Source organism: Neopsephotus bourkii, unplaced genomic scaffold (genome assembly GCF_033783945.1).
Source record: "Neopsephotus bourkii isolate Nb327-2 ecotype Australia unplaced genomic scaffold, CSIRO-AGI_Nbou_v1 NB_882, whole genome shotgun sequence".
Classification (NCBI taxonomy): Eukaryota; Metazoa; Chordata; class Aves; order Psittaciformes; family Psittacidae; genus Neopsephotus; species Neopsephotus bourkii.
In genome coordinates, this window is record NW_026901376.1 from 3605161 (window position 1) to 3630445 (window position 25285).

General features: G+C 40.0%; 2 protein-coding genes across 4 annotated transcripts in view; both read right to left on the reverse strand.

Annotated features, from left to right (window-relative positions):
• Nucleotides 1–1655: 1655 nt before the first annotated feature.
• Nucleotides 1656–5272, reverse strand: BHLHA15 (basic helix-loop-helix family member a15). Its single transcript, XM_061357092.1, has 2 exons — nt 5190–5272; nt 1656–3101 (listed from the first exon to the last, which is right to left on the reverse strand). The coding sequence occupies exon 2, from the start codon at nt 3063–3065 to the stop codon at nt 2568–2570; it is 498 nt and encodes a 165-aa protein (XP_061213076.1). The 5' UTR covers nt 3066–3101; nt 5190–5272; the 3' UTR covers nt 1656–2567.
• A 1518-nt stretch (nt 5273–6790) lies between these two features.
• The window catches only part of LMTK2 (lemur tyrosine kinase 2), a 42641-nt gene continuing 24146 nt past the window's right edge, over nt 6791–25285 (reverse strand). For 2 of the 3 annotated variants that reach the window (XM_061357090.1, XM_061357091.1), the window contains 8 exons: nt 22765–22898; nt 19505–19589; nt 18843–18964; nt 17579–17728; nt 14395–17314; nt 12855–12990; nt 12214–12462; nt 9526–11119 (listed from right to left, as the gene is read on the reverse strand). In XM_061357090.1, the coding sequence (XP_061213074.1) occupies nt 11091–11119; nt 12214–12462; nt 12855–12990; nt 14395–17314; nt 17579–17728; nt 18843–18964; nt 19505–19589; nt 22765–22898 (3825 nt within the window). In that variant the 3' untranslated portion in view covers nt 9526–11090. Of the gene's footprint in view, nt 6921–9525; nt 11120–12213; nt 12463–12854; nt 12991–14394; nt 17315–17578; nt 17729–18842; nt 18965–19504; nt 19590–22764; nt 22899–25285 lie in introns of those variants that run through there. The other variant, XR_009726082.1, reaches the window with a different exon arrangement.

Here is a 25285-nt window from a genome sequence, read left to right on the forward strand (position 1 = left end):
TGCCATCAAGGTGCTCCAAGCTGCGTGTCCAACCAGCATCTCAACCTCTCCGCGGATCGAGTTTCCACAACAACCAGCGCACTATCTGAGGCCACCACCGCTGCAGCCCGAGGCAGAGGCTCCAAACCCTCTCTGCACCCGCACCGGGGCAGCAGCGTCCTTCCCTCGTGGGGAAGGACGGGCTCAGGGCCCCGCAGAGGTAATGCCGGGTGCTAAGGCGGCGCTCCCTCAGGCTTCCCTCAGGAGCGGCACCGCTCTCTGCTCCTCTCGCTAGAGGACGAGTCCGCCAAAACACCTGATGGCTGCGGCAAGCGATATGCCGCCCGCTCCCAGCGAAGTTGGCATGGCATCCAGGTGCCCACCGCTCCGGGGGAAGGTCCACGCCACCGCCGCGCCCGCTCCGTCCCGTCCCGTCCCGGGTACCTCATCGCAACCGCGGCCGGCTCACTCGGGCGGTGAACGCCGCTGACACAGCCGGAGGAGAGCACCGGAGGCAGGCGAGCCTCGCCTCGCACCCCGCCCCTGTTGGCGGAACTGAGGGCTTTATCGGCGCAGGAGGTTACCTGTGCAGTCAGACAGCACGCTGCACTACGGGCAAATGGCGCCTGTGAGACCAGGCAATACTGTCATTAGACTTAAGTCGTAGGGCTGGATAATCACGGCTATTTTAGTGTCAAAACAGCATGGAAATGAAGAAAACACCAAATTGACACAAGAGCAACATAATTTCTACCTCCAGTAAAACAACTGCACATATAAGACTATGTTGTTGATGTTCTGCATCATAGGGATGGGTTGCTACAGTGCAAAAAAATCAGAACCATAGACTGGTTTTGGTTGGAAGGGACCTTGAGTTCATCCAGTTCCAACCCCCACCACACACAGGGACGCTTTCCACTAGAGCAAGTTGCTCAAAGACCCATCCAGCCTAGCCTTGAACACTGCCAGGTATGGGGCAGCCACAGCTTCTTGGAGCAATCTGTGCCAGGGCCTTAGCACCCTCATAAAGAAAAGCCTTCTCCTAATATCCAATCTAAATCTACCGTCTGCCAGCTTGAAGCCATTGCTTTCTGTCCTAGCACTACAGGCGCTTGTAAAAAGCCCCTCTCCAGGTTTCTTGTAGCCCCTTTAGGCATTGGGAGCTGCTCTAAGGTCTCTCTGGAGCCTTCTCCAGGCTGAAAAATAGTTCCCATTCCTTACCAACCTGTCTGGGAAACCTTACCTTTTAGTACAAATGAGAATTATCACACTATGAGCCCTGCTGAGGCAAAACAAAGAGCATGTTACAAACTATGCAGTGCATCATAACCCTTCTGTGATGGACCTGATAACTCCTGCCTCAGCCACTGTTCCTCCTCCCATACTCCTACTTTGCAAGGACAAGGATCACACCCCATACTATTATCAATCCTACCAGTGTAGGAGATGTCGGATTCCTACTTTGCTGTCAACACAACACAACAACAGCCAGCCAGCGAGCGCAGGACTTGGGCACATGGCGCTCTACAGGCAGCACAGTTCCAACTGAAGGCACCTCCCACTGGTCTTCAGGTGAGAATATGAGAGGAAATGAGAATTCCTCAGTGACATGAAACTTTTTACAATCAGAATGGATGGATGGACAGGGAACATTTCCCTTTTTGAAGAGTTCCTGCTTCATTTATTGTGTTTAATAATAGCAGAATCTAGCACTAGCCCAGAAAGAATCCTGATCACATTACAGGCTTCATTAGCAAGTAATTTTAATTGGATAGATCACTGTTTAACTTGTGATTACACTAAAGCATTTTTATCATAGTTTTTGGCAAAAATAAGTAATTTGTCCGTTACTTATTATTTGTATTACAGTGGCACCCAGAGATGCACTAAAGAAAGACTCCATGAGGCTGGATGCTCTGGAAACCAGAAAACGTCCTGACTCTGGAGAGCTTACAATCTAAGAAAGCTTTGTAGATACTAACATTAACAAGTACTTTAGAAGTTTTATGCTTTGTAAGGTTCAAAATTATCAGAGCAGATCTGAAACACTCAAATATTCAGATTTGGTGGCCAATTCCTCATACGTGCTGCTTCAGTCATCAAGTCAGTCAAACGTTGGCATCTATTTTCCCCATAGCAGAACAGAAGGAAACCTATTCTGGCAGGTCACTGACAGGTTGGTAAATAGCACTACTGTCAAGATTCTCTACAAGCTCTAGGGATCTTGGGTAACAATGGGCCTTAAATGCTAAACTGACAACCCTTCCAAAGAGAATTTTCAGTAGTTGCTACATCTTTAGTTTCAAGGCAACTACAGTGTTACAGGATAGGTTTCCAGACCCTAACACACCAAATCTATTCATTAAGCACTGAAAAATTCTTACAATTTAAGGCAATTTTGTTTAATGTGCCATGTAACCTATAGCCACGAGTGTTGGTACCTGTTTATCTTTTTAAGACAAAAAGTAGGGGATATATGGAATCAAAAATAAACTCTTAAAACCTTTATGTACTGACATGTATCATGCCAGAAGGAGAAATAATGGTGGTATTACCTAACTGTAGGTGTTTTGGCTGAAGCTATGAATCTATGTGGAGTATTTTTGTATCTGTTCCTCATCATCCTTGCCATGTTGCTGTTGATAATGCTGGTACAATTTGGACCCCCAGCCTCCCCCTATCCCTTCTGCTGCTGGCAAGTGTCCATTTGACATATTTAGTATAATGGAGGTCAAGGATTTAATGTAGTTTTTGGCCAGTGTGAGAGTCTCTATTTTGGACAGTTTGTTCTCAGCCCTCACATGAGGGATCACCTCCCGCAAAGCCTGGAACGCATTGTTGAGCTTGTGCATTCTCTGCCTCTCCCGCTCGTTGCTTTCCAGTCTCCTCAAATGCCTGTCCTTACTGCTCCAAGGATGCTTGGCGCTGGCTGGAGCCATCTTGCTGCTCTCCTTATTTCCCCCATGCCTCCTTTCTTTGTGCCGCAAACATTTCACCAGTTCTTTTTTCCTCACTGATGAGTCCTCGGAAAACGCTTCTTTGTCAGCAGTGTTCCTCTGCTGCTTTCCTTTGGTTTTAGTCTTCATGTTTTGGTAGATGTACTGGTATTAGGCATCAATGTGCTGTAAATACATGAACATCATTAACTGCTGCACAGCTCCATGCTGAGCAAATCATCCGATGCAGGTTTGAAATGTTTGTTTACTTGTTCACTACTGGAAAACCATCTCTGGCTCCCAATTTGTGAATGTTATCAGTCAAGATGACATGTGCAGATGAACAGAAGAGAAAATCCTTTTTTAGAGAATAACAGATCCTCCTTCAGCTGGAAGGAAAAGGTTACAGAGGGAGCAGAAGCCAAGTGAACAGAACCATTGAAACAAAGATGCAGTAAATCACCTATTCGTGTCCTCACGTATGGAAAGCCAGGTGAAAACTACACACCTTTACTTTCTTGTGAGTAGGTTTCAAGCTCCTCTCACTGCACATAACAGAAATAGTCTCCAACCTGTTGCAGTCTTCCCACAGGAAAAGTGAATCACAATAAAAAAAAATAATAACAGGAGGGCAACAGTCAATTAGGTTTGATAACACATTGCCTACATTTTGATCTCATATGCTTCTGTCTTCTCCTAGCTCCAGTTACCACAAGTTACAATAAAAGCATATACCACCTCATCGTATGTGTGCAGGCTCACGGGTGGGATACTAGAACCCTCAGGTTTTTACTCAAAGTAATTTCTCCTTGAACTCCTGGTAATTGCTTTTTGTAGGAATAGGTTTCCACTGTGTTCATGAGCAGTCCACTAGAGGGAAACACGGCACACAAACCCCTACAGAAGCTCAGAAACTCACAGCTGGCAAACACGTTTTCACATGCAGTGTTTCTGCACCCTGGGCTAGTCCCCACCACACACAAAAATAATTACTCCCTCTTCCTACAGCAACCAAATAATGGTGGGGCTTAATTGCAGTTTCTGCCCCAGTTCAGCAGCAGCAGCAGTATTTATTCTTCAGATTATCCAAAAAGACCCAGCAATGCTCCTTCCTCACATGTTACCAAGGGCAGAAGACAGCACTGAGATCTTGTCCTCCCTCAGCCCAGATTCTGTGCCAACACTACACCAGAAGGCAGTAGCCCCACAGGAACCCTGCCTCCAACACCAACCATCAAGGTTACAGATACTATTTCCATAACATTTCTTTCTACTTTTTTCCAGTTCACATTGAAAGGTTCAGACTTTAAAAAAATGTTTTATGCTGATGCTGTGATGTAGGAGCAGTTAGAGTTGGTGAGCCAATTAAAACAAAACCAACGCCAAGGAAACCCACAGGTGCTCGACTGTCCCTATATAGGATATCAACCTTAGCTGGAGCAGGTGGTGAGCAGTTCCCAGGTGTGCTGCAGTAAATATCACTTCCTCTCTTGTTGCTTTAGAGAGGTCTTTAGCTGCTCAGCATTAACAGTGACTTGGTTCCCTGCCTGTGAGGGCATTCTGGCTGTCCCAGGTTCCTTACCACCAGGGAGACAACTGACAGGAACTCACAAAGCAGCTCGGTTACGGTAGCATCCAGGTGACAAATGTTGAAAGACAGCACTGAATAGCTTGTGTTGTGGGAGCCTAGAAGAAATGCTAGAGACATCTAGGTACCTTAAGAAAGACAGACTAAAACCAAGCTCTCTGACCCTTCCTGACCCTTAAATCTAACTCACTTCACAGAAAGGTGTAACTGCAGGAGAAATAAAGGCAGGCACAAAGGAAACCAGTCAACTTTCCCCTCCAGCACAAAAAGCACTGTTAGCGAGAGCAAAGAAATGAGCAGCTGCTGTTGGAAAGGAAAACAGCCTGCAGGGCTTGGTGAAGAGGAGGTTTGTGGAGGCAGCCATCAGAGAATGCTGGAAGAAAATGCAAGAGAGAGGAGGCTTCAGCAAATTGTGGGAGAAAAGTACCCTTTGAAACTGCAAGCTAGGGCAAAGCAGACAGGCTAACATAGCAGAAGAGGGTGCAAGCCTGAGAAACACCCTCATGGAGCTGCAGCGAGGCTGCCAGGACCCCCAGGGAGAGAGCATGGGTTTGCAAGGAGGAAATGGACACAGAGAGACCAGGGGCAACAGAGTGGAGTGGTCAAGGCAAACTGAAGAGAGCAAACAAATACCAACAAGCTTTCCACCCTCTGCATCAGTCTGGCATCCCTCTTCTGTGACTTACCACTGCCACCAGCTGTGAAGAAGGTGCCTAGGGCTCGAGGAGTGCATTGGCAGAGACCGATGTGAAGCCAGGAGGAGCAGCAGCAGGGGCTCAGGCAGGGTCTACAAGCAGGGGCCAGGGAGGGCCCCTGGCCCTGCCTCACGCCGAGGCCCCATGCGGCCGGAGCTGGGCCCGAGCGCTGCCCCGGCCCCCAGGCAGTCGGCAGGTGGCTGCGACACGTCGCTTTAGCGGCGGGGGCGGGCCCGGCGCGGGCGGGACCTCGGCACCTCCGCAGCCGTCGAGTAACGGACCCGCCGGGGAAGGGGCGGTCTCGGGCACGGCCCTCGGGTACCGGGGTGAAGGAAGCAGCAGGCCCAGGCGAAGGAGTCCGGCAGCGGCACATCAGCCCGGCTGTTGGCGGTGCCCGTTTTAGCCCACCAAGGGGGAGAGGGCCCAGAGGCAGCATGCAACACAAGGCTCCTGGGATTTGGATAGGCATGGAGCTCTGGGGACCACAAAACGTTAGGGAGTAGGCAGCACTGGGCTACGGCTGAGCAGTTGTGTGTGTGTGTGTACATCCAGGCACTGACACCAGACCAGTGGATGCTAAGCCAGGCAAATCAGTGCCACTGTAGGAGGGGTCAAGTCAGTACTTCAGCAGATGGAGAAGGAAACTGTCTGAGTGCACTCTGTTCTGCCAAGGGTTGTGCAAGTTACCATAGCACCTTGTGTGACAGAGGCCCTCAGCATTTCCCCTCCCTTGCAAGCTGCTGCTGCTAAGGATTGCAAGTACTCAAATTCTTTGATAATAGGTTCTATTTAAGATGACCAATTCAGTGCTATGGGATCTTTTACATCTGTTCTCAATCATGACCACTGTCTCGGTCAAATTTCAGCCCACTAGTTATATTTTACCTAATGAAGTTAAGTCATCTTGATATCAGTTTCTCATTCCCAGGTCTCAACAGTTGCCAGGACTCAGAACAGCTGCGATGCTGAGGAGGGGCTTCCACAACAGCCTCCATAACCACTGACACTGCTGCGATCTGTCATCACAACCTTAACAGTAAACAGGTTAAAAGAGACATTCACTGCCCCTCAGAGTGAACGTCTCAATCTCAAGTCAGAGAGGCTACTAATACACAGGCACTACATTTACCTGATATCCACAGAACAGAATCATTAGGGTTGGAAGGGACCTCTGGAGATCATCTAGTCCACCCCCCCTGCCAAGGCAGGGCCACCTAGAGCAGGTTACACAGGAATGCATCCAGGCGAGTACTGACTGTCCCCAGAGAAGGACACTCCACAACCTCAATGGGCAGCCTGCTCAGTGCTCTACCTGATGATCTTGGGTCCATTCATCACATGCATTTAAATTAAAAAAGGAAATCTTCCAGAAATAAACTGAATTAATATTGAAAAAAACATACCATTAATCTGTTTGCTGAAGGGTACTTAAATTTTGGTATTTCCTTCTTCCTACACATGCTTAATTCTAGGATTAAAAGCAATATTTACCTTTTAGAATTACACTGTTTGTATTTCAAGTACTGCTTCTTTGTGTATACACCTTACCTGAAGCTCACACAAGGTGGTATTATTAGAAGAAATTAAAGGCAACTACACTATTTCGTGTAGACTCATCTGCTGGACTGTAGCTTTGAGGTTTTGGTACTTTCTCAACTTCTGGACACTAACAAATATATCTCACAGCAGAACTACACTGTGGACCTGATCCATTGCTGGTTTCTGCTTAAGAATGAACAAACAGACAAAGAGATTATAAATATATAACTGTATTTTATTTTTAATATTAAATATTTTTAAATTACAAGCAGTTTCTTGAATCACACTATGCATGATAATCAATATACAGTAGAAATTACAATTTAAAAATGTACACAATTTAAAGACATTTTGACCTGAAATTTCATTAACTATGATATATTGCCATAAACCTCATACCTGTATTAAATTACAATAGGAAAACCTCATACCTATGATTTTGTTACATAGTTTCTCATTTACAAATAGAATTAAACATTATATACACACACACATCAGTACCATTTTATCGTTTAAGTTACACCTACATCTGTGCAAGTTCAAACAATTTCATAAACAAAACTAAGTCATATTCAAGTTTCTGAAAAACAGGCTGCTGGTATTACAAATACTTATTTTCAGTAAGTTTATATGATGTTTGACTCTCCTCTAGATAGGTTTTTTTCCAGTCTTGTACCAAAACCATTAACATACAATGATATTACTGTATGACTTAAAGCTGAAGTAATTTTGTACACTCTGTTCTTATTTAAGGCTATTTCTTATAAGGCTAATATACTTGGATTCCACCTTTCACCAACTCCAGCAAAAATAGCCATGTCACTAACACCTGACAATGCTGACACTTTAGCATAGTGCTTAATCATAAAAGTCTTTCTACCAACCAGCCTCCTCATGAAAAAGATTGAGTACTACATAAAAATCTGCTATAAATACTGATAAAAAGAATGAGGCTTAAATGGCTTTCATTAGTGCATCAACAAGGAGATGAAAAAATGTTTAATCTGCTCATTTCCATGAAAATGGCAGTTTCCATAAATGCAGTTGGACACACAACAGATCTGTGGCTTGGGGACTTAGGAGAGTACAGGTGTTCCATGAAAACCGGACATTCTTCTCGCTTTGTTGGCTTCTCATAACAAGATACTAATTTTTAAGCAAACTTCCTTAGGTGGGAAAAAAAAATCAGCTTTTTAAAATGACTTCAGTAGCCAAATGGAAACAATGCCTTCACTATTCATGTAAGCACGGTATTCTACTGGAGAGGGAATTGAAATATAAGCAGTCCTCACAGTAAACCACTGAAAATAGATACATGTACTTCTAAAACTGGAAACCATGCCTAAGTAGCTAGTGCAAGAAATTACATAGTTTAATGAATGATTTGTAATAAATCCCCTTATTATAATGTAACGTGTGGAATTACCGATTCCCCTTCACTGTGCCACTGATGGCCAGCAGATATTTAAATATTGCTAATAGCTGATCAGAGTTTTAACTATAGATTTTTTCCAAAAAAAGACCTTTTATATTATTGTAATCCAGCCTAGTGGATTAACAAAATTAAAATTCATGTTTAAAGTGAGGTGAGTCATCTTAAGTATTTCTTTCTCTTCATTTCTTTTCTCTTTTGGGAACAGGTTGCTCAGAGAAGCTGTGGTTACCCTATCGCAGGCACCGCTCAAAGCCAGGCTGGACAGGGCTTGGAGCAACCTGGTCTAGTGGAAGGTGTCCCTGCCTGTGGCAGGGGAATGGACCTGGATGAGATTAAAGGTCCCTTCCAACCCAGACCACTGCACGGCTAAAAAGGACATTACCTTGCTTATTGTCATACATATCCCAGCTCATTTTGGGAAAAATGCTCCTTTATCAACTCAACAGAAAATTTGGATAAAAGAGTAAACTTTCACTTCCTATGTAAGATTTTCTATAGATTTCTATCAATTAAAGAAAATTCTTGATGTGCAAGGTGAATATCTGATTTTCCAGAATGATAAGAAACAAAATGCACAACCACCTTGTAACATTCTGGAGTAGAAGCTTTTATTTAACCTTGGGCTGTATTTTAAACCAAATTATTCAAAATTAAGGCTGAAGACCAGTTCTGATATATTTTCACCACGCAAGGCAGATAAGCCCTAACATACTTTGCAAACCATTATAGAGTTTCATTCTTACTGTGGTGAGGATTATAGAAGACAGATGAGATACCTTAAATCTAACTGCATCAAGGAGTTTGATGTTGGAATTACAGAATCACTAAACAATAGTTTGTGCACAAAATCTATTACCTATATTTTAAATATTGAGAGGAGTGCACAGCTTCCTTAAACCCTCTACAGTATACACTCTAAGCCTGTATAAAGAACTACGTCCCTTTGACTCTTAAATCCTATCCTGGGAAGAAGTCCATGAAAAAATTCCATTCCCCACTTCATACTGAAAAACAGTTCTGACTAACTCTGAACCTGAGTGCCTCACCAGAAAAAGTCATCTGAACAATACATTGGCAACTTTAAACAACATTATCACTAAGTCATTCCCTTTTGATCGGTATGGAAGCCATTCTTGTTAAGGGCTAAACAATGCTGGAAAAAAAGCAATTAACATTCCTGTAATTTAAAAAAATACTTAAAAATAACCAAAACAAAAATGTATATAGAGGTATACGAAACCAAACTTTACACATCTGAAAATATCTAGTCCTCCCATACTTCATGTGATGAGAAGTCTCTGGTGACTGGATCTGGACACAGAGCACTTGGACTTTGTGAAGTCCCTTATATGGGACTCCCTTATATGAAGCCCTGCCAAAATAGCCACTAAAACACAAAGCGTTCAGTATGTTAGTACTTTTGTATTTTAGGACACTAAGCCAGGTAAACTCTCCTATCAGTGTTTCCTACTGATCTGCAGCTGCATAAGGCATTACAAGGGGTCAGGGATTTGTTTCTCAACTGAACTCGCTTTGGAGTAGTAATGAGGGATTTCTCCTCCCCATCCAGGAGTTTAAAGGATTAAACTAGCTAAATGCATGGTGGAGTATGAAAGTTAAACATGCCCACACTGTACTCCCTTCCCTACAGACAGCTTCAGAGCAAACATTACTATACAGTATCTTTTGGTCAGTATGTATTTCAAAATGTACCACGGGGTCTTGCAGACAACTTAAAATAGGCTTGGCCTTAAAAAAGGTGCAAAACTGGGTATTAATCATTCATCTAATTCTTAACTGTCATAACATCACTGAGAGGTAGATTTACCGCAGTCCTCTGAATGGCAGCCCCAATCTACACTCAACAGAAGAGTGAGCTTTGAAATTCACAAAATGGACAGCTGAAGGGCCACATGTGCCCAAATCCATTCCATTGAAATTAGTCTTTTATAAGATTCATAAATTCCATAGTTTTGTACAGCCGATTTTTCCTCTTCTCTCTCCAAGGCAGAAATTGTAGTAAAAACTGGAAGGCTCTTTAATTACGATATAGTCAAATGCTATTACAGTTTAAGCAGTCAGTAGGATTATGTTCAGAAATTAAGAGATATTATCTCTTACATCTAAAAACTCCAGAGGATATCATATATTCTTTTCCAGTTTCCTATAGAACATGAACACTAACAATCAATCTATAATCATTATCACTTAGAAATGGTACTGAACATAAGATTTCAGCAAGTCTAACGTAACACTCAGAAGTTATGTATACTTTACATGTACCGTGCATAGCAAAGGCTACAAAAAGGACAAATTAAACTGGATAAGTGGGCCAATTCAACTTGTCTTATTCTCCTTGAAAGATTTAAGATTTTGATTCTGTACATCAGGAAATAAAGGAAGAAAAATCCATAGTGCAATTGTAATAAGCAAAGTAATATGTAGTGATATCCTCTTGAATAAATATGGCTCACTACTGATCAACTATCATCCATACAGTTTCAGCAACACAGCCACCTGTTGCACAGGACAGTTATACACAGTTCTACAACAGGTGTATGTTCAAATAGATAATGAACTACATGGAAAAATATAAAAAGAATATTATACAATCTCATACATAAACCAGACTGTAGTGTAATTGCTTTACTTGTTTAGGTTATCTGAAAAATACTTCAAGTACTTGAAAACAGCGGCAGAATCATCTTTCAATGAAAAGCAAAATTGCACTGATTTAAAAATACATTACAAAGTTACATACACATTCAAATTAATGTCCTGATTTAACATTGCTTTCAGTGTTTACTTTCATTTCTTAGTACTTCTTGATTACCTGCGTTGCTTCAGGAGGATCCAGAGATTAAGAAGTTTTAGACAGAAAGTCTGTGTGTTTTATGTATGCAGTCCAAAGTTTTAAATTAATCTTTTTCTCCATCTTCACTGCTTCCTATTAGTAGAGGAAAGGTCATAAGGTACAATGAGATCCTTCTGCACAACTATCCCTTCTTTGCAAGGCTCTTCCTACAGCTTGGCGTTCTGCCCTTTCACACTTCCAAGTTTTGGTTAATCTTTCCCTACAGCTTTCAACTACTGTAAACATTTGATACATTTCTACATAGACATCTGCTTAAAGCACACGGTTCAATGTCACTTCTTAGGACTCATGAGGCAATGCAAGATCTCCATAAAAATCTCTTATCTGCAAGTTACTAGGCAGCAAGCATTATCTTATCAATAAGCATAATACAAGAACAATACAACTCCATATAACCCCGATTACATATTTACCATTAGCAAGGCTCAGCAACCAGTAATGTTTAATAATGCAGCATTTTATCAAGATTAGTATGCTGAACTGATTCAAGTCTGCTTGGGTTTGCCTCTTTACCCTCAAAAAATGTTTCGAAGTTGAAAAAAAAGCTTTTGGTTACAGACAAGAAAACTACTATTAATGAATACTGCTGGTACTCAATATTGCTATGAACAGATTGACTCTCCTTAAACAGTCTTATTCACAGCTCTAGAAAACATGCTGCAATTCTTGTATGTCAAGAATGCACTTTCTAAAAGGCAGTATGAAAAGAAACTGAATTGTAAAATAAACTTAGACAGCAACGGCAGAAACATTATGTTCTAGCATCCTCATCCTGTGCAATGAAAATAAAATTGTGACTAATGACAGTGCGATAATGACATTTATTCAACTGCCATGGTGTGGCAGCTATAAACAAGTGCTTAAGGAATGCACAGATTTCACAACTATTGCACTATTTCTTTTTTAACAGAAAAATTGTGAACTTGTCCTGTAATATTCAACAGAATATTCAACAGAACCACAAGTCTGTAGCAACTTGGATGCAAATAATCTCAAAGGAAAGCTATGTCTTAACTGAAATACAAGACCACACATAACATTTATAGTATTAACAATGCATTTTTTAATTATCTAAAATAGAACAAGATTTGTCATATCTCTGACTTCTATCTTTGAACAGAGTTTTGAATTTGTGGTTCTAAAATTATTATAACTACATCACTTACCTCCTTGCTCTATATCTGAATCTGTAAGATGCGTAAGAGAAAAGCTTGCCATGTTTGCAGGAGAGATAGAGAATCTGGAATAAGGGGACGTATGTGACCAGTTCTGATCGAGAGTCCGGGAAGGTGGAGGTGGAGAGAAATACTTTGATGACTGAAGAGGTGATTTAGAACTAATAAGACTATTAGCTGCCTTTGACATAAAGGATGGCTCTGGAGAAGAGAAATCATCGTCCCATTCAAAACCCCCACCTTGAGGAAAAAGAAAAAAAAAAGAATTGACAATAATGTAAAGTCATCACCAGTTTTAAAAGCAAACCCCTGGCAGACTGTGCTAGCCCAAAGCAGAACTTGTAGCTTTTCTGTTCTAGCCCTCAGGAGTCACAATATTTGTCTCCCCTACTTTGATAGCCTTTCAAGATACCCCAGACACATCAGTGTATAACCAACAAATATCACATTACCAGCTTTGATGATCAGTAACACCACTGCCTGAGCCTAGCTGTAGTTTGTGCTCAGGATGCAAAACTGAAGCCAATATGGTACAGCCAATCTACAAGTCTCCTATCACTTAAAAGACATTTCATTAACAGCTATGCATAAAACAGCCTCAGCCCCTGCTGTGTATAAATATAGTCCGGTACCTTCTTCATCTGTTGAGCTTTCTGAATTTGCAAATCTGTTTAAGTAACTAAAACTCGAAGGTGGAGCAGGAGTGCTGCAAGAGTCTTCCCCATTCAAGTCTGCTGCATGGTTTCCCAGCTCCTTAGTCGGCATTTCCTAAGGCAAATACAGTAAGTTACTTAACCCTCTTGTACAATGTGTCCATGCCCACAGATGCAAGCTTTGCAGAAATACACTCCCCACTGTCACCATCAAATGTACTGCATAATTAAATGGCCTGTAAACTCTTAAGTTATTACCACATAACAAAACTTTGAATTACAGATTAAACATATGCAGGTAATTCTAGTTCTAAAGAAAATTGTATTAAATCCACACTAAAATGCACTCAGGAAGTGACTTTAAGACTTATTTAGGATATTTAAAAGTTTTGTATTCCTTGGAGCAAAGCTAAACATCTTCCAATTAAAAACAGTTCCCTTGTCAGCCTGACCCAAGCAGGTTTTCAATTCTTTAACAAAGCCTTACACCAACTCACAACATTTTAAGTTTTTATTTTACTTTTTTGGTTTTAATTCTTAATCATGCACCAGGATAAAGAGACAACTTTGTACAACTGGTATTTGAAGCAGCCAACATCTTATCAGTTACTGTAAAAATAAAGAGTTCAACAACTAAGAACAGGTTAAACACAGCTGATTTTCTCTTCCCTTCTGACAAAAGGATTACTATTCAACATAGGCTGCCTAAACACAAATCACCTATGTTTTCTATTCCAAAACACAATTAACCAATATTTATGTGCGTCATCATAGCTAGCATTTCCAAAGCTTGACAATGTGACTGTTCTTTCAAACTCACTGTATGAGTTTAGTTGTCACGATGGTAAAACACAATCCCCTCTGTATCAAGTTACAGAAGTTAAAAATTGATAAAGCATATAGGGAAACAAAGGTAACCTTGAATTTTAGAAGCAGATCAGTATTTCACTCAACTTGAATAACACTGGATGTAAAAATTAGCATTACCGTCTACATATTGTTGTCATTTTTGATTATGGTTTAAGTGAAATGTACCTTAATGCTAACTAACACAAGAGTCGAAGTTCAGTTGCTGTTTAGGGTTTTCGAGGTGTTTTATTTGGTTGGTTAGCTGTTATTTTTATCCCTCTCTTCCTTTCTTTTATAAAGTCATTTAAACTTAAATTCAAAGTCCCCAAACTCATTAAACTGACAAATTGATTCTAAAAAGTTACAACATTCTGGTAAAATAATCAAATCAAATATGGTCCATAACAATGCTGCTTCACATGTTCAAATTAAACACAGCTTACAAACATCAGAAGGACATCACGGTTCACTCAGCGCATACAGTTAGGGATCCAAAAGCAATGGAGGTTCAGGATTTGACAACCAACCCTGCCAAAACAAAACCTTCCTTCACTTCCTAACAGCCCTGCTATTCTACACCTACCAAAAAAACCCATAAACATGCAATTCTACCATATGTTGTTTAAAAAACTCAAACCAACAAAAACTTTACTTAGCAAAAAAAGCATACCTGATCAAACAAATAGACTGTCACATCATCAAAGAACGTTACAGCCTTTTTCTCATTTTTCCAAGGCTCATGCTGCCTCTCATCAAGAGGTGCTGGAAGTTTCAACAAGCTTCTCAGATGTTTTCCATCATCCTTCTCGGTAATTATCTCAGGTACTTGATGAACAGTTTCATCTTCACTGTCAGAACTCAGACTATGCATATGAAAAGTCCTCATGTCATCCTCAGAATCACTGTTCTCATCTTCTTCATCTGCATCATCGCCATCTTCTGAATCAAGCATTCCAGAAACATCGAGTTTTCCAAGGTATTTTCCTTCAATATCTGGCTCTTTCAGTTTTTGTCCTTCAATGTGATAGAAGGACTTCTCACTGTTACTCAGATCTAAAGGACTGTGTATGTTATGCACAGGCTTTAAGTCTCTGTGTGAAAGAAGTTCTGAAGTATTAGTGCCAACACAAGACACAGTTTTACGGGAAGTCTCAGATAGTTTTATTTCATCCCTTAGGTTTCTGTCCATTGATACCTCCATGGAATTCAGAGTGGCCTCAGCCCACTCATCAGGACACCCCTGCATCCTTACATCCATCTCCTGGATCTCTAAGTCATGATTTAGTTCTAGGTTTGTATTTTGATTGTTAGTATCCTGGTAATTGCTTACATCACACTTTTGCTGTCTCTCCTCAAAACTGTAATCCTCTTCAGTATTATTCTCTCCTCTACTGGAAGAAACACCACCCATAGTCTCTCCTGACAGACTGACAGTCTCTTCAGTTTTTTTATCTGGTTCAGAATCATTATCAGAGAAATAGGCAGAGTCTCTGTAAGAGTTCTGACTTCCCCCCAGAAAAACCTTTGGGGTTGTTTCAAGATTGCTGTTCACTGCATCTAAACCAGCTGCTGCTTCTGAAACAATTATGACTGGATTAGAAGGTAAAGCACTGACATTGCTCTCGCTAACACCACAGAGAGCAGTATCTACACTAGAAGCATCCTCAACAGTGATATGGGAAGTCCATTCCGGAGATTCCAGGTTCTCTGTTTCATAGCCACTGTCAGCAGGTTTATCAGGTGGCAAAAGTTTCTGAGGGCTTTGAGCCTGTAAAGATTCTAAAACCTCATTTACATCTAAAGAATCCAAAGAATCAGGTGTCTCTAAGGCTTGTCCTACAGTTTGTACAGGAGATGGGTTGTCTTCCAAAAGACTATCCTGACTTGTACAGTCTGAAGTAGCAACAGAAATTGAGGTAACCTCTTCTGGAATATCCTTGCAGTTCTCAAAATGATTTGATGCTTCTTGTATTTCCCCCAATAAACATTCATCTCTTTTTATTATGGGAGATGTATCTTTCAAGTTTCTTCTCACATCTTCCTGATTGCTACATTTTTCTCTATTAAAAGCTATTTCATCATAGTTGGGAAGCATTCCCTGTTTTATTTGTGCATCACACTCAGCTGTTTCAACAGCAACACCAGAATATTGACTGCTTCCAACATTATTATTTTTGGCATTACTAGATCGCTCTTCTTGACAGAGAATATCAGCGTTACAGGACATGACTTCACTGACTTCCACATTCAAAAGTTTTCCCTCCTCCTTCAAATAAGGAGGATTTGCACATTTATCATATGACTTACATGCTGCAGGTGGACTAGAGGATGCCTGTACTTCTACAATAGTCTGACACTGAGAATTCAGATCTTTATTCACTGTCACTGGGTTACAATTTTCATCTTTCACTGTTCTAAGACTTTCATGTATTAAAGAAAATATCTGTGCATTTTCAGCCAGCACAGGTTCAGGCTCTACAGAGACTCTATTTGAGGTTTCTAATACACTCGTTAGAACATTATCTGGTTTTTGTCCAAAATCACTGCTGGTTTTCTTAGACAATAACCCTGATAATAAGTTTTTCTCTTGAAGAAATAAGAAGTTATCAGAAAGTTCTTCTAAAGTTGCCAAGTCAGGCTGGTTAGAGATATTTTCACATAAGAAAACTGTTTCATTTTCAGAAACATGACTAGAATGCTCCTTCTCAGAAAGGCCTACTGCCTTCCTGGCATCTGTGTTTGAGTTTAAAACAGGTGGTTTAAAGCCTTTAGAAATATCATTTGTTTCAGCAAAACCAAGTATTTTTCTGTTTGCCAATTCTTTTGATCTGTCAATGTCATTAAATATATTCTGGAAAGGACTTTCTGGACTACTAGTAACAGGCAAAAATTCCTCTTTAGGATCTGTATTGTAGTGGAAGAAGTCCCCATCCGTACTAGATTCTTCAACATCAAGATCCCTGAGAACTGTGAAATGAGAACTTTTTTCTTGTACAGCTTCTTGATGATCAACTTCTGTAGTTAGTACAAGTGACTGGTTATCAAAATTCATGGTGCAGCCACTTCCTTTCTCCTCCAATTGGATATAGTAGTCATTTCCAACAGAAAGCTTGTGTGCATCAAACACAGGTAATACCCCAGGGACAGCAAGTGATGCTTCCTGACCACTCGCATTCTGTGCTCCTGACCCTTGCTCTGAAAGTGACCTCTCAAAAACCTCCACTGGAAAGAAAACACCTGCATATGTCATTGCTTCATCAGGATTCACATGACCACATTCATCAAAATGATCATGCTTAGCTGCCTCCCAGATATATTCAAAGCTGAGACCCTGGCTTGTTTCAGTTACAGTAAGAACTTCCTCCATCTCATGGCCGAGTCTATCTCCTGCAAAGTGATCCAAGATTGGAAATGCAGAATTATTTGTTTCTCTGTTTGAGGTGTTTGGTTTAAGAGCATTCCACTGCTGTTCAAAATCAATCTCCGAGTCCCTTTGGCTTTGCATGCGAAGGTAAGTTAAAAGTCTGTGCACTTCTTCCGCTGTTGGTCTCTTTTCTGGAGGTAGCCAACAGAACTGCAGAACTTCATACCTATACAAATAAGAAACATGTCTTAATAGGCTTCACAATGAAAAAGAATATATAAAATTCACGTATGTAACAAGATAAAAAAAGTAAAAATTAATACCACTGGCAGGAAAATCCATCTATAGAAACTCCTTTTATTCCCTTTATTCAGAGTTTCTTTGCCAGGAAGATGATTCCATGGAGCAATTTCAGCATATTAAAAGAACTGAGTAATGCCAGAAACTTCTTCAGCAGCTTTAAGAATAAATAAAAACACTTGAAGTTTACCATCTATCAGAGTATGGCTGCTCCAGGCGTGGCTTGAAGAGTTTAACCTGCTTCTCCCTTATGACATGGGTTAGGACTTCCCTGTCAGAAAAGTCTGAGTAAGGCTGAGCAGCATTCTCAAACAGCTCCCATAATGTTACCCCCAGGGACCTGAAAGAGAGCAGCAAATTAATGTGCATTCCAAGAACTGTTTTAAGGTTGCTTTTCTAAGAAAATAAGGATTATTATGCAAAGCATAACTGGCAAGAAGAAACAAATACTACTCTCTCATTGACTCTGTAACAACTTCAGGACCTGCTAACTCGTTCTATTTGACAGAATGCCAGAAGCTTAAGAATAAAGTTGTTTGAAGACAATGACAACAAAGGCAACACCAGTGAAGACAACAGAGGCCTCAAATGATTCAACTATGGAAGAAACCCCCACACGTTAAATAAAATGTCTATTTAGAAAAGCAAGATGAAAAAACCTTATGGTTAGTCCAACAGTAAGAAAAGCTTTCAGCAGAAAATGCAGTAGTTATGAGTCAAACTGCTAGAAAACTAATCTTTGTTTCTGTTTTCATCAAATTACTTCTTTTTAAGCTGCAGTCATCAGAAGCCACCTCTTTTCTCATTGCTGTATACATATATTGTATGCAACACCAACCACTTTTCAGTGATTACAGTCTATGCTGATCTTTGGGCAACCTTTCCTTGCTCAAAATGCAAAGCAACTGACTGCAGGTATTACTACAGAACAATTTAAATTGGAAGGGCTCTTTCAAAGTCATCTAGTCCAAACCTGTTCAAAGCAGCTTTGTGTAAGAGGCACCAAAATTCAAGTTGGAAACCTTAACACCCTGGCTGCTTGTAGTTTTGATGAACAGCGTGATCTATGGAAGCCTCCCTGAAGGGATCAACTTTTTATGTCATCCACAACTATTACATTACTAGAAATATTATTTATCATTTCTTTCCTTTATAAACATTTAAAGGCATTTGCCAAATGTACAGTAATTGTTTTTATTAGTATAAATGCTTGTTCTTCTGCTAAACAGTTTTTTCTTAACCTAACTGTTCTTTCAACAGATTTCTAAGCATCTTTCCAAAGCAAGATAAAGTTTCAGGTTTGTAGAGATTAACCTACTGTATGTCTGAGGAAATAAAGCAATGCATCAAGCCAATAATGAATTTAACTATAAATATTAATTACTCTTTTGTGTAACATTTGAGGATATGTTCACAAATCTCTCACTGAAATCATTTTAAAGCCTACTACATACCATATGTTACTGTATTTATTTTGCTCTGCTGATAGCAGTCTGTCTTGAAAACTTGTTACTAACTCAGGTGCAGTCCATCGGAGAGGAATTAGTTTCTTCTCATCTGTCTCAATATAATCTTCCTAAATCATAGGGAAAAGAAAAAAAAAGACTGAACAAACATTGATCAAATTCCAGAAGTTAACAGTCCTCTCCTTAATATGGTTTTATGTGATCCCGATGCCAAAAAATAAATCCCATTTTCCCCAAGTAGCAGAGAATAATGCTGTAGAGAAAAGGCACTCACTGCCCACTGCATAACAGAAAAACTGAATGCCAACTTCCTTGAAATATTTAGATACTTTGAATATTTTCATTACAAAATTTTATTATTTCTTAAACATTAGAAGGAATTTATGCATATTTTAGGACTACTGTGTGCATATATATGTGTATAGATATATTTAACCCAAAGCTTCCTTCTGTAAGCACAAACTCCACTCATCTCTACAAAGATCAGCTATTCTGTTATATAACCTTGCTACAGTTATTTGCCATTTTTACTTTGAAAGTTCATTATTCAAAGAACAATCTAGTATTAGCTTGTAACTTTCAAGCATGCTTGTTACAACCTTAGGCCCCAAATCCTTTAAAAAAAGTGGTGCATGACTAGATTAACTTACCTTATACCTACTGAATCCTATGCCATAATCTCCTACTTTGACATTTAAATCAGATGTAAGAAAGCAATTCCGTAAGGCCAAGTCACTAAAAAAGCAAACAGATAAATAATGAAACCAAACCAAGTAGTCCTCAATGCAAATCAAGACAAGTGGGTTAACAGAAGTGACACTTCTTAGAACTGTCAGGCCACAGCTTAAAGAATCAAGTGAAAAGGCCACAAAATTATATTAAAAAAAAAAATCACTGAGGAGTTGCACATATGGACACTTGTAGACTACAGTAGCAAAGAGCAGGCCATAACAGGAGCAGATCAATAATATGAAACAACAGTGCTAAGGATTCAACATCTACACTACATATACTTCAACATTTCATTCATCTGACATGTAGTCTGATCCCAGACCTAAATCCTGCTGAAGGCTGCAGCAAGACAGGTGCAAGAAAGGTGTGCTCCTGCAGCCACCTTTCTGATTCCCTTTGGATGGAATTAAACCAGTTCACATACTCCAAAAGACCAACTCATAACACAAATCCAGTCACAGTAGCTGTGGAGAGTAATTTCAAATGTACAATTTTGATCCGAACTGAGATAATTCTCTTGCTGCTTACAATTTCATTAAGTTTTACAACCTATACAAGCCAGCAGCTGATCCCATATCTCACTGGATTACTGCAGACACCACAGCTGTATATAAACTCTACTTACTTTCAGAAAAAACAAACACTGATGGGGTCCCTCCTTACACTAAATTTACTGGACAAGATTTGTTTTGTGGCCACAAGAATATGACTGCCCTTAGGCCCTCCCACATTTTCAAAACAGAACCAATTTAGATCTACACAATTGAGCAGAATCTGTGTTCTGAATGCAAAGAAAACTAAATACAGTGACAAGGCAATTGCATTTGAAGATTTTATACAGAAAACCCTAGACTGTTATGCTGTCCTTCATAAAGAAGTTCAAAACGTAGTCACTTCTCTAGAGCAGCCAAGTATACTTTTAAACATCCAAACTACACACACAATTTAGATGCAATGATTTAATTCTACTAATAAGCCTCTGATGTAGATTTCTAAAGCTGTTTATATGCTGACGTGATGTAGGTCCCTCTTTCCCTAACACGTGTCACTGCATGTCTTGCATTTTAATTGCCATAAGCAAAATGTATTAACAATTCAGATCAGGTATAAATACTTAACAATTTGCAATATGATACTAAGCAACCAGTAACGTATTACACCTACAGTTAAGTTCCTCTAAGTAACAAAACCATATGTTACACAAACTAGAACTACAGACAGTCTCTGGAAAAGAGTACCAGAAGATGTATTTCACAAAAGTCCTTTATTAACCAAATCAAAAGCTCTTGAATACACACAGAATGTGTTTCAGTTGACCACATACACCTGACCACAAGTACTTCGAGCCAGCAGTGCTGCTGTAATAACACCAAGAAGCTGTATCAGAAAACACATCATGCAAACTTGGAAATCTATGCCAGTTTAATGAAGTCACGTGTTTACTGTGGAACTGGAGCAGTGACAGCAGAGAGCTCAGCACACTAATTGCTCAAATATTTTGCTCCTCTGCTTTACCAAAGGGTACCAGGCAATTAAGCACAGTGGAAGAACTCCACCATTGCTTCTGTGTGGCTTTAAAAAAAACAGTCTCTGAAGTACAATGGTCTAAAAGCCACAGCTTCTTTTCTTCAGAGAACGAAGAAAATGTTTTCCTTTCCAGAGTAACTGAACTACATAGGTCAGAAACACATTTGTAACCCTAATGTATGCCTCAAAGCTTCCCAACTTGTTTTACACTATGGAAATAAATATCCTGGAAGAGGGAATAGAACTTTGGCTGCTTGCATTTACCACTAACAACAAAATCACTGATGCTGGAGACTTACCACTTACTCTGACAGCATCAGGATAGTGTTGCTAGAAGTAAACATTTACAGTGGGAATCTTGCAGACCCACAGAATAATTATGTATCAAGTTTAATGGCATTTCTCAAAGCATACTGTTAAATTTAACACCTACAGAGCCATGCCGCTGCAATGCAAGAGACAGGGACCACTCAGTTTGACAGGTACAACTGGTACTACCTTCAAGTCATGTGAAATTGTTAAACAAGTTAAAAGAATAGCTCTGCCCCCAGCAGAGTCCAGGCTTTGGGGTTTTCTCAGGGTTTTGCTGTTTTACATCTGAACCTTTTAAGACTTCAGACTGATAGTTCTCCCTGAACACAAGGCCTCTGCTTTCTCTAAGCAGCAAGAAGTGCATTGATAAACTCTAGCACAAGTTCCTAATTTGCTGAAAGAGGGGATTCAAGTGCTGCTTCTAGAGCAAAGAACAGATTGACCTAACAAAAAACCAAAGCAAACCACGTTGTGATACCCAAGGGTTCATCAGGTAAGCTGTGTCTGGGGAGCAAGTACTCTTAAATATTTTAGTCATTACAAGTCTAAGGTTGACATCTTCCAGTTCCTTAGCACCTTTTTATTTATAGCACACACACCCCCATATAAAAAAAATGACATAATTCTGAGCAGTTCCACGAAAACATTTTTTCCAGCCCTTTACAACTCCTGCCACCCTTCCAGTACTGACTGCATTAACTTTAATATAGCATTTTTCTCTCTGATTAAAACAAAATGGTTCTTATATGATTTCTTCTAAATGTGACTACCACCATTACTGAAGACTTAAAAGGTTACATGAACAGTAATTCAAACGAGAGAGCACCTGCTTCAGTCAGATTTTCCATCTAAATTCAGCTTCTTCCTTACTGCATTAGAAAAGGCAGCATTTGGTTGTGTTTCTTTTTTCTCTTTTTAGTAACAAAAGTAACAGCCCACCAAACAGAAGTTTTCAATTGCTATAATCTATTAAAAATATACAGCAGGTAAAATTCACTCTAACAAAATTATAACACCCTTTCCCCCACAATAAACCAAAGAAGTTGGTCAAGAATTAAACAACTAGATCTTCTGGATTAGCTTAGCAGCAGGTTGTGTTCCACAGGCTGCAAACATAGAAAGGAGGTGATCAGCTTTCAGCCAGGTGGGAGCTGTAACACACCACTGCAGTAGAATTAGAATCTTCATAAACATCACAGCTTCATGACTTACGATATGTCAGGTAGGTGGAAGTTTTTTAAAACAATCTTCAGTACAGACGGAGTTTAATAAAAATATCTACATGAATTTTAGAGTAAACTAAAAGAGTAACTAAAAGCAATTTATCTGGAAAACATACCTATGCACAAAGTTATGCTTATGCATTACAGCAAGTCCAGCAGCAATCTCACATGCCATTCTCTGCAGCAGCATTATTTGTGATTCTCCTTTAATGCGTTCCTCCTCATTGCAGATGTAAGTTTTTAGGTCACCCTGTAAAAGAAATTGAAAATACTGATCAGCCTTGTATGCCAGTTCAATCTGAAAAATATTTACTAAAGAACCAACTAACCACATTATTAACCACATTTGTCCTTACTAACAAAATCTCTTAAAGTTTCCAGTCTCCATAAAGACCCTTACAGAAGTCATCTAAGGCAAGTGGTATTGTACTTTTAAGGGTTTTTAATCTAATCATTTAGTCATTAACATCCTAGATAAGACTGCCACATAGAACCTGTCATGCAATAACATTTTCCATTAAAAACAGTTTAATGAGCTTCTGCTTTTAAATGAGATGAGTTTTCAGCAAAGCTGGTCAGGGGTGAAAGGGAAAGACTAAAGGGTTTCAGACACTGCCAGCTTTAGATATACACCAGAGCTTTAGATATAAAAAGCATGGCAGTACACCCCACTCCAGTCAAAGCATTCAGAGGATGGCAGCAGTTTTAGTGAACCTAGGTAAAGGAGAGCAATAGACACAATTAATGAGACCACAGAAAACAAACAGCTATGAATATAAGGATATTGGATATAAGGAAGAAATTCTTTACTGTAAGGGTGGTGAGGCACTGGAATGGGTTGCCCAGGGAGGTTGTGAATGCTCCATCCCTGGCAGTGTTCAATACCAGGTTGGACAGAGCCTTGGGTGGCATGGTTTAGGAGGTGTCCCTGCCCATCGCAGGGGAGTTGGAACTAGATGATCTTAAGGTCCTTTCCAACCCTAACTATTCTATGATTCTATAAAAGATAAAATAACTGAGAACTATCTACTATTCAGGAAAAGGAAGGCTAACTATAGAAAGCGAATCCAAGTAAGGGAAGAGAACAGGTTTCTAATGTTTCTTATTGCTCCTACTTTTGCAGTTGGACTTCTAACCTAGCACTCCTGTATCTTTTGTTACTTAAAATAGAGACTTCCCATAAGTTTCACAAATTATTTCAGAGGACATTTTCATACTCAGACTGCACAACGTATTACATCACTACTTACTGCACCAGTCCATGCCCATTGTCTGCCTAAATCTTGGGCCAGGAAGGAGACTGAATGGGAACCTCTGATGTTCAGAAAAGACTGAAGAATATTAAACTTCCTGCTTCTCTGGTGCTCATGTACATTATGGAGCTAGAACTGAAGCATTTCATGTTTCCTTAACATGGTTAATTGGGAATGACAATTTACAATTCTAGTAGTTCAAGCAGTAGACGTCTGTGTTGTGCATTAAAATCTAAGAGGGCAGTGACAGCTGAGGTGACTGGCTGGACAGTCACAAACCTGGGTTGTATTGAATAACGTTAAGAAGTAAGTGACAGACATTATACTTCCAAGACGACACTACTCCTACGTAAAATAACTTCATTACATTTTTTTAAAGCATTAACAGATTGTACAGCACACTCAAGCAGCTGTTCTACCTTTTACACATACCCACTTATGCTGCAAGAAGCTACACCACATTTGAGAAAGCATGCATAACTTCTGATACTTTAATGTTGTAGAAGCCTTCATTACAGTCTTTATCCTATTTTTAGCTACCAATTAGGTAAAATTTATGTATTTGCATCTTATACAATTACACTTTTAAAAATGTTTCCTGAAAGATTCTTCTGACCTCAATTACAGCTTGAATGTGCTACCAGCTCATGTATATATGTATAAACATTATATATAAACACACACAGCCCTTCCTACCTTGCCAGAGCAGATTTACTAGAGCAGAGCTCCAAAGAACTACAATACAGGGTCCGTAACACAGACTCCCAACTGCAAAGCCAAAGGAATCCAAGTACCGAACATGCAGCTTCACTGACTGTAGGTGGCAGCAAGCGCCTGAAGAAAACCAAACTCACCAAAATTGTCATTCATTAATACAGCAACTGGTTACTTGGGGTTTGTCCCAGTTGGATTAAGTTCCTATGATGCCTGAAATGCACCAAGGAATTACTTTTTAATTTTTAACCACCTTAGTAACAGCAGTGCTGTTTGGCACCCCTTATTTACTCAATAATTCATGTAGGCACACATTTTCATAGGAAATACAACTTTTATTAAATCCAGCACCTTGAAACATACTGGTTTTATTTTTACAGTCTATTCTAATTAGGGCTACAATCAAGGTTAAAGATACAAAAACAGGCTTTTTTGTGGTATTGCTTTAAAAGGACACTGCTTATACCAAGCTGGGGGGGGAATCCATCCCTCAAGTGCTGGACTGTCATCCAGAGGCACCTGGACAGGCTGGCAGAAGGGTCCAAAAGGAACCTTAAGAAACTCTGGGAGGACAAATGCAAAGCCTCGCACCTGGGAAGGAAAACCCCTTGCAACAGGACTGACCAGCTGGGCAGCAGCTCTGCAGAAAGGGACATGGGGATCTTGGCAG

Bases quoted from the DNA above. Each gene is read 5' to 3' on its own strand.
- BHLHA15 (XM_061357092.1), bottom strand. From the start codon at position 3,065: ATGAAGACTAAAACCAAAGGAAAGCAGCAGAGGAACACTGCTGACAAA.